At 45.8% G+C, this 14,950-nt stretch overlaps 8 protein-coding genes across 8 annotated transcripts; 4 read left to right on the top strand and 4 right to left on the bottom strand.

Annotated features, from left to right (window-relative positions):
* Positions 1-733: 733 nt before the first annotated feature.
* Positions 734-1,665, top strand: VTP01DRAFT_7917 (uncharacterized protein; the record flags this gene model as incomplete). The annotated part of the gene is made up of 2 exons (XM_069386981.1): positions 734-886; positions 1,552-1,665. 2 exons carry the CDS (start codon positions 734-736, stop codon positions 1,663-1,665), a joined length of 267 nt encoding a protein of 88 aa, XP_069242382.1.
* A 9-nt stretch (positions 1,666-1,674) lies between these two features.
* Positions 1,675-3,536, bottom strand: VTP01DRAFT_7916 (uncharacterized protein; the record flags this gene model as incomplete). The annotated part of the gene is made up of 4 exons (XM_069386980.1): positions 1,675-2,291; positions 2,365-2,740; positions 2,814-3,368; positions 3,426-3,536. The coding sequence occupies 4 exons, from the start codon at positions 3,534-3,536 to the stop codon at positions 1,675-1,677; spliced, it is 1,659 nt and encodes a 552-aa protein (XP_069242381.1).
* An 810-nt stretch (positions 3,537-4,346) lies between these two features.
* On the bottom strand, positions 4,347-5,591 carry VTP01DRAFT_7915 (uncharacterized protein; the record flags this gene model as incomplete). Its single annotated transcript, XM_069386979.1, has 5 exons — positions 4,347-4,429; positions 4,491-4,568; positions 4,647-4,798; positions 4,873-5,401; positions 5,465-5,591. 5 exons carry the CDS (start codon positions 5,589-5,591, stop codon positions 4,347-4,349), a joined length of 969 nt encoding a protein of 322 aa, XP_069242380.1.
* Positions 5,592-5,855: 264 nt separating this feature from the next.
* On the top strand, positions 5,856-6,443 carry VTP01DRAFT_7914 (uncharacterized protein; the record flags this gene model as incomplete). The annotated part of the gene is made up of 3 exons (XM_069386978.1): positions 5,856-6,042; positions 6,113-6,215; positions 6,275-6,443. 3 exons carry the CDS (start codon positions 5,856-5,858, stop codon positions 6,441-6,443), a joined length of 459 nt encoding a protein of 152 aa, XP_069242379.1.
* Positions 6,444-6,721: 278 nt separating this feature from the next.
* VTP01DRAFT_7913 (uncharacterized protein) lies at positions 6,722-7,966 on the top strand (the record flags this gene model as incomplete). The annotated part of the gene is made up of 1 exon (XM_069386977.1): positions 6,722-7,966. One exon carries the CDS (start codon positions 6,722-6,724, stop codon positions 7,964-7,966), a length of 1,245 nt encoding a protein of 414 aa, XP_069242378.1.
* A 276-nt stretch (positions 7,967-8,242) lies between these two features.
* On the bottom strand, positions 8,243-9,537 carry VTP01DRAFT_7912 (uncharacterized protein; the record flags this gene model as incomplete). The annotated part of the gene is made up of 3 exons (XM_069386976.1): positions 8,243-9,033; positions 9,105-9,248; positions 9,315-9,537. The coding sequence occupies 3 exons, from the start codon at positions 9,535-9,537 to the stop codon at positions 8,243-8,245; spliced, it is 1,158 nt and encodes a 385-aa protein (XP_069242377.1).
* A 655-nt stretch (positions 9,538-10,192) lies between these two features.
* On the top strand, positions 10,193-11,073 carry VTP01DRAFT_7911 (uncharacterized protein; the record flags this gene model as incomplete). The annotated part of the gene is made up of 2 exons (XM_069386975.1): positions 10,193-10,522; positions 10,582-11,073. The coding sequence occupies 2 exons, from the start codon at positions 10,193-10,195 to the stop codon at positions 11,071-11,073; spliced, it is 822 nt and encodes a 273-aa protein (XP_069242376.1).
* Positions 11,074-12,272: 1,199 nt separating this feature from the next.
* On the bottom strand, positions 12,273-13,857 carry VTP01DRAFT_7910 (uncharacterized protein; the record flags this gene model as incomplete). The annotated part of the gene is made up of 6 exons (XM_069386974.1): positions 12,273-12,647; positions 12,715-12,790; positions 12,854-12,891; positions 12,961-13,097; positions 13,161-13,519; positions 13,580-13,857. 6 exons carry the CDS (start codon positions 13,855-13,857, stop codon positions 12,273-12,275), a joined length of 1,263 nt encoding a protein of 420 aa, XP_069242375.1.
* Positions 13,858-14,950: the final 1,093 nt, after the last annotated feature.

Genomic DNA, 14,950 nt, shown 5'->3' with positions numbered 1-14,950 from the left:
CCGTGCAAACGGTCTGGATTTCCATCGACTTTATCTTCAGCTACTAAGCGACGTTTCTTACCATTATTACATAACAACAGAGTAGCACTGTCATCTCATCTCTTGACTAGCTCATCATCACCGTGAACAAGCACACTCAGATGCATGTAGCGCATCCTCATGCTTGTGCTCGGGCATCTAGCTTATCTATGTTTAAAAGCGACCTCTTTTTTAGAAGATTCGGAAAAAAAAAGAACTAACTCGTAAACATTTTTCCTTTCGCATTGCCCGACCATGTAGTCTAATTGTTGGTGTGGGCCAGGAGCGAGCTTGCTTCAATGTGCGATCTATTTTCATTCAACTCAAGTGTAACATATATGCGGCCCCCACCCCGACCTAGAATAAAGTTACAATTTTGCACACTCTAATCTTATTTCCACATGTACCCAGCATCATCATCGTCAGGAGGAGGATAGCGGGAGAAGATGCTGATAGTCACAAGAAGCACAGCAGCGATAGCAGATGATTACATATGTGATAAGGTTACGTTGGCATGGAATCCAGGCGTTGTTGTTGTTAGCCGCTTGTTAAGTGCGCATAAATCCGATTTGGAATATATTTTGATTTTCATGTACGTATACGTCAGCGACGGCGGAAACAGAGTACAGAAACGCAGATCTTGGAAGACAGCAGATGTATACACAATATCTTCTTGCTTACCATGATGTAAAGCGGATACCATAAAAAGTGGTGCATGCCTGCATACCTGCATATACAGCTATTCTGTTTCTACAACACTCTGACTGCTTTGCATAGCCACATTATGCATCTTTACGCGCATCGAATCTTGGCGACGCCGGTCAACATTTCTCTGCCAGAAAACTTTTATGCTCGCTCTGCCCACGAAGTCTGTCTTTTCCTTGTCATCCAAAATGAGCCAAAGATGTATACATTGAACAAGCGGATAAAATCTACAACATTTTTGTTTACGCTGGTGGTGGTAGGAACTTTTCTTTGGTGGGTAGTGCCACACTTGTTGAGGCTGCCTTGATTGACTGGGACGGGCAACGGTCCAGTTTCAAAGGTCACCGCGGGCTGGTGGTGTAGTGGCGAAAAGAAACGTATTTTTCCAAATTGGGGATCCATCGGATCAGAAGAGAACCTTGTTCGTTTTGTTCTTGGTTCTTATTCTTGAGACCCTTATTAATGATATCTAACCCATAGTCCCCCCAACCATTATCCAGTTTGGTGCAAATGAAATACATCTCTCTTTTACTATCGGGTCCGTGCCCAATTTTGGGGTTGTATATTAAACTTGATATGGTACCAATAAAACAAGAAAACATCCTCCCCCCCCTTGCCGAAAATACTTCCAGTTGATCGTGAAATCTTTCAGGGAAGAAGAAATATGGAATTTTTTGTTAACAAAACGAGCAAATTTCGTCTGTTTCTAAGAAAACTTCTTTATTGATAACAAAATCAATTCTTGGTTCTAATTGATTTTTTTCTCTTTTGGATTGCTAAGTAATGATGATGCTAGTAGGGAGAGATGCTGCTATGAAACATCAATAGGTTAATTCCTTTTTTTCGTTCGTCGTGACAAGGTGGGTAATGTATAGACACGATGGGGGAAAGGGACATGAGGAGAAAAACGATGAGAGGAAAGAGAGATTTAGAAAAGGATGAATGGGCATTTTACAACTTGGGACCAGCAGCGAGAGTCTCGGGAGCGGCCTGGTCTTCGTAAGTCTTGAAGTTGTCAATGAACATAGAAGCGACCTTGTTCAAAGACTCGGTGAATTCCTCGGAAGTGCCTTGCCAGACCTTACGAGGGTCCAAAAGTTCGTCAGGGACGTTGGAGACCTTGGTGGGGACCTTCAGATTGAAGACGTCGTAGTTGATGTATTCGGCGTTGGCAAGTTCACCGCTGTGGATAGCATCAAGGATAGCACGAGTGTACTTGAGAGGGCAGCGCTTGGCGACGCCAGCCTTGCCACCGATCCAGCCGGTGTTGATCAACCAAGCATCGGCCTTGTGCTGAGACATCTTTTCAGCCAACATGGAAGCATAGCGCTGAGGGTGGAGGACCAAGAAGGGAGCGCCGAAGCATGCAGAGAAGGTAGCTTGGGGTTCAACGATGCCATCTTCGGTACCGGGGACCTTGGTAGTGTAGCCAGAGATGAAGTGGTACATGGCTTGCTCGGGAGTCAACTTGGAGACGGGAGGCAAGACACCAAATGCATCGCAGGTCAACAAGATAATGTTCTTGGGGTGGCCGCCCATGCAGGGAATCTTAGCGTTGGGAATGTGGTCTGTAATATATCGTCTTCGTTAGAGATACCGTCTTCTTTCTCATTCCTTTCATTGTTGCAGATAACAACTTACCAATGGGATAAGAGCAGCGAGTGTTCTCGGTCAAGAAATCATCAGAGTAGTCGACAACGCGAGTTTCCTCATCCAACACGACGTTTTCCAAGACGGAGCCGAACTTGATAGCGTTGAAAATATCGGGTTCCTTTTCAGCAGACAAGTCAATGCACTTGGCATAGCAACCACCTTCGATGTTGAAGACACCAGTGTCGCTCCAGCAGTGTTCGTCGTCACCGATAAGCTTACGCTTGGGATCAGCGCTGAGGGTGGTCTTGCCAGTGCCGGACAAACCAAAGAAGAGGGAGACGTCGCCGTCAGGGCCTTCGTTGGCAGAAGAGTGGAGGGACAAGACACCAGCCTTGGGCATGAGGTAGTGCATGACGGTGAAAATCTATAAATTCATATGATAAAAATTTAGCCATCCGTTGTTTCGGCTCCCGCATGAATTGCATTTATGTACTTACACCCTTCTTCATTTCACCAGCATACTCAGTGCCAAGGATAACCATTTCGTTGCGCTTGAAGTTGACAGAGACGGAGGTGGTGGAGGTCATACCAGTAGTGTAGCGGTTGGCAGGGAATTCGCCAGCGTTGAAGATGGTAAAGTCGGGAGTGCCAAAGTTCTCCAATTCTTCTTCGGTGGGGCGGATCAACATGTTGCGCATGAAGAGCAAGTGGTATGCACGGGAGGCAACAACACGGACCTTCTTGCGGTACTTGGGGTCCCAGCCGGCGAAACCATCAAAGACATAGAGGCGAGGACGGGTATTGAGGTAGTCGATGGCACGCTCGCGGTTGATCAAAAAGACCTTTTCGTCAATGGGAGTGTTGACAGGACCCCACCAGATATCCTTCTCGGAGGTTTCTTCACGGACAATACGCTTGTCCTTGGGAGAACGGCCAGTCTTCTTGCCAGAGTAGGCGCAGAGAGCACCGGCAGAGGAGATCACGGTGCCTTGCTCGTAAGTAAGGGCTTCTTCGTAGAGAACGGCAACGGAGGGGTTGCGCTTGATGGTGACCTGTAGATAACATTGTTGTCAGCTAAAAGTTGCATAGCCAGATCATGCTGTAATTACCTTGTCATAGTCAATACCGGCAACTTCGTGAAGTTCTTCTTCAACCTTGGTGTGAGAACCAGAGGAAACGGGACGACCGAATGGAGATCCAGGGCGAGGAGAGGCAACCATAGTGAAATAGCTGTGAAATAAAGTATCGAAGGGCAATTGTCGACCAAAACGGTTGCTTTTATATACAGTTTGATGCGTGCGCGTGAACGTGAATAGACATGCTGTGTAGGGTATTTTCGGAAGTTGCTCGCCCGACCTCCTCCGAAGGAGGCCCGTGATGAACGGAGGTAGTGTGTGGGCTGGAAGGGGTTCGCAAAATACCGATCTGGAAATGGCCAATGGCAATCACTGGTTCTCATTTTTGCTCGTGCGCTAAGGGTTTGTGCGCATGTGACGATATATCTTGGGCTTTTTGAATACATCCAAGTTTCCTTCCTGTCGCGCCGAGACCGGTTTGTTCTTGCACGCTAGTTAACGGATACATCGATACAAACAGACGAGGAGAACAATGAGTGAATCATTATCTAGCTCATATGCTCTCGAGGACTGTGCGCATATGACTGTATCAATTACCGGTATCGCCCACACTATCAATTCCTCCGCCCGCCCAAACTTTGATAACCTTGGAAACTGCTTCGTACATATCACGTAACCTTTTGTTCCTGTTGGCATAAACAATGTTTTTTATTCGAAATGCTTACTCAAGACACCCTGGGAACTTTTTCCTATTATGTCATAAGTGCCTCTCCCCGCACTCGACAAGAAGGTTGGCAGATACTCCGCAAGGTACAAGGAGAGTCTTTGTTCCGCGGCACACTTTTGCCAAAAGCATGAAAGCTATTTTTATTTCATCAATTCATTCGTTTCAATCAAAGCATTAGAAAGGGTCCTCGGAACGCCGTTCATCAGCACAAAAAGACGACATTTCTGTCATTCAACAGGTTCATCGACCTTCTGCCAAAGTCCATATGATTTGTTGGGATCGGTGGGCCAAAGTCGAATCGTTCCGTCCTCTAAACTCAAATCGTTAATAACGTCATAGTCGGTCATTCACATTCATATACCACGACGCACCGGATCCAGTTGCGTATAATTCACCATCAGGGCTATAGCCAACGGCGTGCACTCCCCCGTGATGTCCCTTGTGCACCTCTGATCCAAATCACATCGTACATCATCAGTTTACTGTCTTGTTGGGCTATTCTTCTTTTTGTTTGATCTCTCTCTCACCTAATTCTTTGCCATCATGGTGCGCATGGATCCGCACCCAGAGATCTGTACTTCCGACAACGTACTTTTCGCCACTTGGGTGAACAGCTACCGACGTCACATCTCTGGGGAACTGGTGTCTTTGTACAATGCTGTCTCCTCCATGAATTGCGCTTTTTGGACAGGCCAAAAGATACAGCGTTAATGAGATCCTTTCTTGTCCTGCAAATAAAGCGATGATCTGTACCTATGGAATGACCAGAAACATGCTGCGTTGCCAGCACCCCAGACTGCATATTCTCCATTGGCAGTAAGATTCATGGACGATACCGGGCCACCAGCTGCTTCTTGCTTGATCTCCCTCATGACGCGCAAGTCCCAGACACGCACAGTTTCGTCTTCTCCAGCGCTGAGTATCATGTTCAAGCTAGGATGCCAAATCGCAGACTTAATGGTTGCAGTGTGCCCCTCCAGCTCGACTGCAGGCGAATCAGGTCGATACAGATCAAAAATTCGTAGCTTATTTTCGAGTCCTCCAGTCACGATCCGAGTGCCGTCAGGACTAAAGTCGGCTGTGCGTACAATGTGTTGATGCGAAAATGAGTACAATTCTCGGCCTGTGCACGCGTCCCATACTTTGGCAGTAAAATCAGCAGAGCCGGTGACGGCGCGGTGGGCTCCTCGCGTCAGTCGAGCACTCCACACTGCACCCTTGTGGCCTTTGAACGTGCCGATCCAATCGCCCGTCTGGCCGTCTCTAAGCATAGGATTGCCGTCTGACAGCAAACACGATCCAGTATAAGCAACCAACTGTCACGTAGCCGAAATAGTCTACTTACCCTTGCAAGCCGAAATCAGGTAGTACTTGCCGTCAGACTGCATTGGAGAGAATTGTAGATCGACGACAGGCCGAGTGTGGCCGGAGCATGTCAGTGGGATTATTCTGTTGTTATTCGGTTGGGTCATGACGAGTCGTTAAAAGTTGACGGTATGTACAGTGGAGGGTTGGAAAGGGAATCGTGACGGGAATAGAAAGGAAACTATAAAGAGACACTGGAGAAAGAGAGAAAAGTGGGAAGGACAAGGACGATGATCGCGTCCTGCTTGTTCAAGCCTTTTCGTAAGCAGTGGTTGCTTCAGCCCGAAAAAAGGAAGAGGCAAAAGACAATTTCCTTTTTCTCTGCCAGCCAAAAAAAAAGTTGTACTACGCATACACGCCGCATAATAGCAATGACACAAGTCGAGGACGCTTCCCTCGAACAAGACCTCGAGGAACGCGTGCGTATTCTGTTGCAAGATGAACTGCTTAAGGACGTGCCCACAAACCCGAGAATCGAGGAGATTGAGACCTTAATCAGCGTTGAACAAGGTCGCGCGTACCAAATCACGATCGACCGCAGTCCTTTGGAACCCCTTTGTAAGCGCCTTGTATATTTTGAATTCTGCGTGGTCCATACCTAACACATGTTTTGTCTCTGCTGCGGCAGCCATTGCTGTACGGCAGTCAACGACAGTGAGTGAAATCAAAAAATTGATCAAAGCCAAGCTGGATCGCACACTCAAAACAAATGAAAAGAAATCCATCAGTTGGTAAGAATAATCTGTAGAGCAGTGACCTTTTTGTTGTGCCTACATACGATACACTTTAGGAAATATATTTGGCGAACATATTGTCTTATGCTAGATGGTCAGAGATTGACGGACGACTCTGCGGTTGTTAGTCAGCTGGGTATCAAGCAAGGAACTGTGCTCAAGTTTTCCAGAATGCCGCATGAAAAAGGAACGCATCGCAAGGCATGGCGATGGTACCGAAAATGAATGTCAAGATGACAAATCGCTATCAACATTGAACGGTCGTTTGCAATGAAACATGAACTTGCATGTTACCAAATGCAGCAACATCTTTGTCAGCGTCGGAGATTCAACTTTTGCCACAGTATTCTCCAGGCTGGGAGAACCTTCCAGCGACTGCCAGCATCTGCCAGCAGCTGGCCGAGGAGATTTGTGATGCCTGCCTATAAAAAGGCGAGCTTATTTTTTCTCCACACAACATCAACTTTACAATTATCACAGTGTCTTTTCCCATTCCTACATCAATGGAAATCATTATCGAACGCACTTATCCGCAGCCCACCATGTCTTCTTCCTATTACGCAACTGCCAGCCATCGGCATCATCACCACCATCCTCAGCAGCATTTCTATCATCAACCCGACTTTCCAATGTTCCATCAAGTTTACGTCCCACGACAAGAGTACGTCGTTGTTCAACCACGCTGCTACTCTTCCCCTTGGCAAGATGAACTCGAAATGTATTACTATCAGCAACGTCTACGACAGCGGCAGCGTGAGATGCGCCGGCAACGGGCTGCAGCTCTTGAACGACAGCGTAGGACCGAATTAATGTTTGCTATGCTTCAAGAAGCCGCTCAATGGATGGATCAAGACTCAGATGAATATCAAGAAGATGACGACAACGACGAAAATGAGGAGCAAGATTTGGAAATGCAAGAGGCTTACGAATACATGAACCGAGAACCAGAGCATGAAGAAGAGAAGGATCAAGAAGACGAAAATGGCTCTTCCTCCGATGAAAGTAACAGTGACGACGATGATGAAGATATGCAGGAACTACCGGAAGATCAGCCAAAGGAATCAAGGTCTATATCGATCGAGTCCCTAGAAGAACCTGATGTCCATGTAAATATCCAGATTCGCCAGCAAAAGCGTGATAGTCAAGACAAAGCTGATGTCAAGGAACCCACATCTGAGTCCAAAGTCGATGAAATTGAGCAAGAATTGCCATCCACAGAAAACAAGGAACAAGCGCAAGAGCAAGAACAAGAGCGAGCTGTATCTGATCAAGACCGAGAGAATGTAAAAATGGCAGCTTCTGAAGACAACAATTCTTCCTTTGTCCACATCAACTTTATCCACGACAATTCCGATTCTGACTCCTCGACCTCAGTACCTATCCGCCGATCATCTTCTTCCTCCTCCTCCTCTGACAAGAAGCTCGCCCTCCTTCAAGATATTGAGCAAAAATTGGCTCGGATAGCCGAGAAACACGACTCCATGGTTCCGGAGACGCACTTGCATTTCCTTGAGAACTCTGAAGTGATTGCCACAACGACCGATAATAAGCTATTCCTGGGCATGGAAGATGAGGTCATCCGGATAATGCTCCAACTGGACGCAATTGATTCTGATGGTGACCAAGAAATCCGCAGCAAGCGCAAGTCTTTAATCCATCAAGCACAAAAGCTTTTGGACGTTCTCGATGAACATAAGCAACGGGAATGGGAGAAGGCATCTTCAGATAGCTCTAGCTCGTGCTCTTAACAATATAGAATCTACTACTCAGCAATAAAAATACAAAATAACTTTATGATGGATACCCAAAATTCAGCTTTTTGCAATTACATGACCTGAATTTTAACTATCCATTTTCATCGTTCAGGAAATCCTACACGAGAGCATGAAAACTTAGAAGTCAAATTAATGTACATCAAGTGGTGGATCAGCGACGGCAAATATTCATTGATCAATCCCAGAAAGGGATAATATTTAATGTAATTTACAAATGATATAATTTATACAAGACTCTTTTTTGGGGAACTAGTGACAAGAATGTACACTTTTCGGATGGTGATCTCCAGCGGCAGACGTTGCTGACGATGTAGGTGCGCCGGTTGCCGCAGCTGTTCGAGCAGGTGCCTCTGTTGGTGCCGGTGCTTCTTCAACATCTCTGCTCGCAGCGTGGTGATCCGACGATGACGATTCGGGCTGTTTTGCACTGGTAGGACCATTATCGACGTTTCTAATGTACAGATACTGCCACGCTAGCGAGATGACGCAGCAGATCGCTGTTACGACAAGGAGGACATAAACATTTGTTGTGATCGTGTACGGCGCGGCGTCGTATGGATACTGACGATTCAATACCGACTCGATGCCGGCCAGCAGCCCCGTGTGCGCGTAGAAATCGATACCTACGAGGAACACAAAAGCGCCTGTAAACGATGTAGAGAATACAATAGCGTATTCTCTCAGAAAGATGAACGCTACTGCAAACAAGACAGGTAGAAGCGCAACAAAGAATGCGCGTCCAACAGGATTGTCGATAACGAGGTTTTCTTGCCAACAACAAATGTACGCTGCAAGAGCAAGGCCGCCCATTGCTTTTTTTTTACGCAGCAGCAACAAAGTAAGTACAATAGCATCTAGTAGATTGAATCCTGCGGTGTGTACTTTACCGCTAACAAGCGCCTTTGAAATGAAAGGTAGCAGGACGTATACAATGGCTCCAAACACACCGAGGCCCGCCGGCACAGCGACCATGACAACCGAGTCGTTGCTGTAGCCACCGACAGGCTTACTGTTCGCTAATGCAATCCAAGCAAGCGTGCCTGTGAAAAGCATCAGAAAATGCTGTCATCCATACGCCTAACAGCACCGTTTGTGCTAGTAATAGACTAACCAATGGTAAGGAAACCAGAGATCCCCAAAGTAAGTCTATGCGCGCGGACACCAGCGAGCAATAGGAAGAGTCCTATGAAGATGAGTACCGCGCCGGCCACACCCATTTCTGGTGTTACGTAGTTGTATCCATATGCCGGATTCACTGCGGTTATCACATTCAGTTTCACTTGTTTCACATTAAACATAAAGAGACATTTTTAACCCATACCTGCTCCAGGATCGGTGTTACTGCCACTGCTGCCGCTATTACTACCGTTGCCACCACTATTGTCGCTGCCGCCGTTGTTGTTGTTGCCGTTGCATGTGACGGTCTCTGGCTGGTTATTATTATTATCACCATCCGTGTTGCCATCGTCACCGGAACCATTCCGGTTCCAGGAACTCGCTGTAGCGTTGACAGCTTGTTCCGCTAGCAGCAGTAATGTAATCATGGATGTACCGAAAGAAAAAGAACAGAGAAAGAAAAAGAGAAAAACAAGTGACAGCAAAGGCAGGTTCGAGATTGTTGTAACAATAATAATAATAACAACAACAATCGACAATATCGGTGCATTGATCATGGGCCGTGATCATTTTTCAGGGTAACTCTTGCGCTCTCTCTATTTTTACATAGACTTTTGTCTGAATCGTCCTCGGGATTTTCTGTTTGTGGGCATGCCGGTGCATACAGAGAAAAGAAAACACGTTTCCATCTCCAGACTTCACCTGACCCACAAGTAACGTCGCACCAGCTTTTGCTTGCCAAAATTAATAAATATCGCAGCAGACCATAGACGATGACCAGATATGTCGCCAGCTGGGCTAAGGGACACACTAGTCTGCATTCACCCCACCCCCAGTTGTTCCTTCTCTTTCTCTCTTTTTAAATCATCTCTCCTCATCATTTCCCGGTGTGAGCACATTGCTCGCATATACTCTCTAACAATTGGCTGCTTGGAAAAAACGCGTTTACCAATTATGGAATAAACTAGCCGCGCGCGAAACAACAATGCCGCTCAGGATCAAAAGTGAGGCTCAGCATATATATAAATGTGGTTTTACATTTTTCTTCTTCCAAAAATTCCTTTTCTTTTCACCTTATCATAAATGTTCTTCTCCTCTGAAGAGAAAAAAAAGCGCTTTGACGACGACGATAACGGGTCATCAGACGAGGATTCATTGTCGGTGCCATCTGGTTCGTTGGATGCTCCTCCCAAGCACTACGCAAGGGACGATATCATTGTGTGCGCAACCAAAGGCAAACTCTATGCAGTTAGCAAACGCGATGGATCAAGAATATGGCGAGCCGACTTCCCATCAAGCGGTGTCGTTTCCGTTTTCATTACAGATATGGATCAAGTAATCGCAGGTGGAAACGGGAAGACAGTGTGCTACGATTTGTACAATGGAAAACAACGCTGGATGAATAACATGAAGGTAAAGTTGCTCAATGAGAAGAGACAAGCCAAATCGATGTAAACTCTTGTTTTTCACAGGGCTGTGGATTCGAAGAAGTGGGTGTGATCTGCACGCCGAGTCGTTCCTTGAGACCAAAGACGGAACAAGCTCACGAGGACCTGCCGACGTACGAATCAGACAGTTCATTTTCGAGCATGCAGGTCGTTCTCGGATGTAGTCGTGGAAAATGTCTGGGCATCGACGCAAGGACAGGACACGAGCTCTGGAAGTTCCCGTGTCCCAAAGGTGGATACAGGATCCCTTCAGCCCTGGTCGATCCACCGTCTGCACGGTCAGGTCACCGGACACTTGTTTACGTCGGCTGCGGCAAATGGCTCTACTGCCTTGTTGCTGAGACGGGTGAGCTCGAATGGAGTACCAAGGTGTCAAATGCAAAACTCGGTCTCGGGTACATGGCAATGGCAACCGCCTGGAGTTCTCGACTGGCTGCTGAGGCGCACACTGCGTTCAGCTGCTTCCCACAAGCTCAACAGGAGGCGATTGAGCGAGAGCGACGGAACAGAAATTGAGGTGGTTAGGTGTCTTTTATGTCTCCCCTCCCTCCCCTTGCTGCAAATCCTTCCATCCGCATCTATTGTTCACATGTCACTTTTCAGTTCTTGATTGCTTGTAATTATGATACGAAATCAATAATTATATCTCATTGTAAAGAGTTCGCTGTAGTATCAAAAAAGCTCTACACAGCAGTCTGAGGTCATCCATCTTTTCATTTTCGTAACAATAATATGATCCGCGTATGACATCGTCGAAAACTTTGTTATTCTCGTCACCATCGTATGCTCGCTCACGACGGACGGGTCCCGTTCCAGGCACCAGTTCACATATTGCAACACAGTCATCTCAGCGTGGAAGTAACAACACCGCCTTTGGTTGTCAGCACAAAGTCCGTCTTGTCCAATAGATTGCAAACATTCAGATTTGTCAGCGGAATCAGGCACCGAATTTTAATCCTCCGATTGCATGCTTGTCTGGGAACTTGGAACCCTTGAAAGCAAAACTTACCATTTTCTTTCTATAGCACTGTATGGTAGATATTTTAACGTTTCTTCATTCCAATAGTTTGAATCAAGATTGCTACTAAGGCTGCAGGAGTGGTACACCAAAGGAAAAGCTCAAGCTGGCAGGCGCAGAATTGCTGAGACAGCGGTTCCGCTCACCTGCAAAAAAAGAAAATTTTTTCTGCGGCATTCCAATTCGAGGTTGACACTCCGTCCAACTCGAAAGATATAAAAAGGGGAGCACGCTGGGAACGTCTTTTTTTCCTTATGACCGTACTTCATCAGGATCTGTATGCAGTACATTACTAGTCTACGTTTTCCAAACTAGACACATTAACCGGGTTAGACGATGACGCGTGGCAGCTCCTCCCATGAGTGAAGTGTGTTGGAGACTTACTTTCGGGTGGTTTCCAACAGTTGATGATCTCGCCCTTTGTTTTTAAAACATTGTGGCAAGGAGGCAGCTGTGGTCTGATAACCTAATTTTTACTAAAAAAGAAAATGAAGCAAGCTGAAAAAGCTTTGTGTGGGCGTCTCTTTGTGTGGGCGTGCTCAAAGAAGCGTGTTGGAGTTTTTTTTGGAGTGTCCAAGTTTTCAATTGTTGGGATTTTTTGGAAAAAAAGATTACAATTGCGATTTCGTTGTCGTTTTTTTCAAACAAATAAAACCAATGAACATTTTACACAAAAAGTACATGTATGCCAAGTTGTTTAACATTGTCTGTTACTATCAGGTGGATGTTCTGAAATTGTAGAATGTACGTTCGGTGAAGGATTTGACCTCCGTACAGAGGGATGCGGTTGTGTGATGTGTTCTGAAGATGCTTTTCGCTTCTGTACTTGGGCCTTAAGCTGCTGGAAATGGTCATCGTAACGAGCCTTGTGCTGTTCCAAATCTGGTGATTGCCTGTAGCCATTATCACGACTATTTAGGTGCGCTTCCTCTGCTTCATCCAGCCGCCGCTTCAGTGTATGAAAATCAACTGGATGCTCTGCATCCATATTCGCTTCGTATAAAGTCAACCACTCACGATGACGCCATATTAACAGATTCTTATCGTTTCCCACATCTGAAAGCCCAAGATCCTACGATGTGGCAAATAAGTAACAAGACACTACCGCTATTGCTTAGCAAATCAACGGGTTGACTTACCCGAAGGACCTTCTTTAAATCCTTCACATTCATCATGCCGTAAACCAACTTGATGGGCTTCTTGCCAAGGTATTTTCTATTCGAGAGCCAATGATTTAGACTTGCTAATCTGCGGGATGCCTCGTTTGCAGCGACTTACTCGTTATACTGTGGAGATTTGGTTTGTGATGTGCGTAGCTGCAATAAAAAATGATGATCACATATCAGCACAAACGTTCCGGGATTTGCTTTACTATTCTGCTTTACCAATGGATGTGATTGTCTTGATGTATTTGAAGGGCTGGGTGAAGGTTGCGGTTCTTGCAAACATTTGTCCAAATGTGCATTAATATTGCTCATTTTTACATTTTTTAGGCAATTAAAACATTCGACGATATCGTTAGCTATGTCCAAAAACCAGAATCAATACATTAGATTCTCAAGTATATCACATATCGTCAACTTACGACCAGGTTGTAAAGGTATGTCTCTAGAGGGAGTTTGTGCTTGCGAAGACGTAGCTATTGACGTAGGCCGAGACTGCGATACGGACACCGCTGTTACTTGATTGGGATTAACCTGGACTATATTGTCAGGTGAAGATGCTGTCGAAGATTTCCTGTTCTCTATGCGTGTTGACCGTCGTGTTCCCGGCGTTGAAGCAGGCGGCGGCGGCGGCGGCGGCGGCTGAGGAGGACAGTAAGGATTTGTTGTTGACATTTGCGAGACTGCGGCAGGTATTTGTGGTATTGATGCTGTTGTTGCTACTGTAGGTAGACTCGTTGAAACTGTTTTGCTCTTCTGTTCCAAGTCTATGATAAGTTTTCTAACGATCGAGTTGTTAGAACAGACGGCGATGCGGTGCCTCGAGCTGCGACGTTCTCACCTGGTAGCTTTCCAACTATTGACTGCGTTTTCAAGGGCACTGTTTCGCACCAACTTTGATTCATCAGCAGGTTTGGCGCATGTCGGGCAGGTACGCTCAATGGCGAGCCGTCGACGGATACATATTGCACAGAAGCAGTGGACGCAGGTTGCAAGTTGCATCGGCGTCGTGTAAAACTCTTGACATATTGAGCAGCGCAAATCAAAGTCTAGTTTCTGCAGTCGTGGATCGTTGAAATCAGTCGGGTGATCGACATCGTCCAGGAATGCGTCGCCCATGGCCCCAAAAGCACAGTTGCAGAAAGAGCGAACGCGCGTGAAATCTTGCGCGCGTCGGGACACAAAGACGGTCCCAGACAGTCCGTCATCAAGAAACTTTTGCTACGAAACCTATTTCTTCTTTACAGCGGCTTCCAAATAATTATTATATCTACATCGAGTTATCTCTTCCGCACAGCCTAGTTATCTTGTAATTTGACCGTGGCTCGTCGTGAAATAGGCTGAAGTTTATGAAGTTTATACGAGTTGTAGTATAGTGGTGCTAGTATTCCAAATCGTACTATGTATCTTGAATTTTATGAATTCCCATTCCACTAGCACCAGGTAAAAGAGATTTCGAACGAAATTAAACAAGCTGTACGTACGATAATTGATACCTACAACGCAACAAAATTCTGCTAACAATTTTTCATCGAGGATTCGCTTTTGGACAGGAAATCCCGGGGTGACCTATAGATGACTTGGATAATTCTCGACAAGGGACGGATCTCTGCTTTTTCTTGAATCCTGAATCAATCATCATCATTACCATCGAATATTGCATTATTGTACTTTAACACTATGTTCTGTATCTAAAACGTCGTATTATCTCCGTATAGCTCCATTTTGCCTTTTCTGAGATGAGTGCCCTAACTGGTGATTTCTACAGCCACAAGTGCGCCGGGATAGGTATGGTATGGATGAATGTCATGATATAAATGTGGAGATAAGCGAGTGGTGATGGCAGACGGTTTTCACGTCTACTGAGTCAACTTGTGTACTCAATAGAGTTTTCTACTGTACCCAGAGAGTAATTCGTATAGTCTCCTTCAGGAGACTCGGAAGAATAGTGGTGACGCGTCCGGTTGTTCGTATATCTAATGAACTTTGTACAGATAAACGTACTACATGCTCTTAGCGCAATTCGCTGCTTCTCATATCACAATGACCTTATTTCCTCCAGATTAATCAAAATTCACAGCAAGCTGTGATTAAATAGCTTGCTCTCGATAGCTGTATTCCACGTATTATTAGCATAGCTTACATCACTACTCGAAAGAAACAGTTCTGTTCGAGGAGCAAGAGGGGGAACGAAGGATTTTCAGGGGTCTAG

Source organism: Rhizomucor pusillus (genome assembly GCF_041956525.1).
Source record: "Rhizomucor pusillus strain CBS 183.67 unplaced genomic scaffold VTP01scaffold_4, whole genome shotgun sequence".
NCBI classification, from domain to species: Eukaryota; Fungi; Mucoromycota; class Mucoromycetes; order Mucorales; family Lichtheimiaceae; genus Rhizomucor; species Rhizomucor pusillus.
Note: the sequence above shows the minus strand (reverse complement) of the source record. Positions and strands in the feature narration are given on the sequence as shown.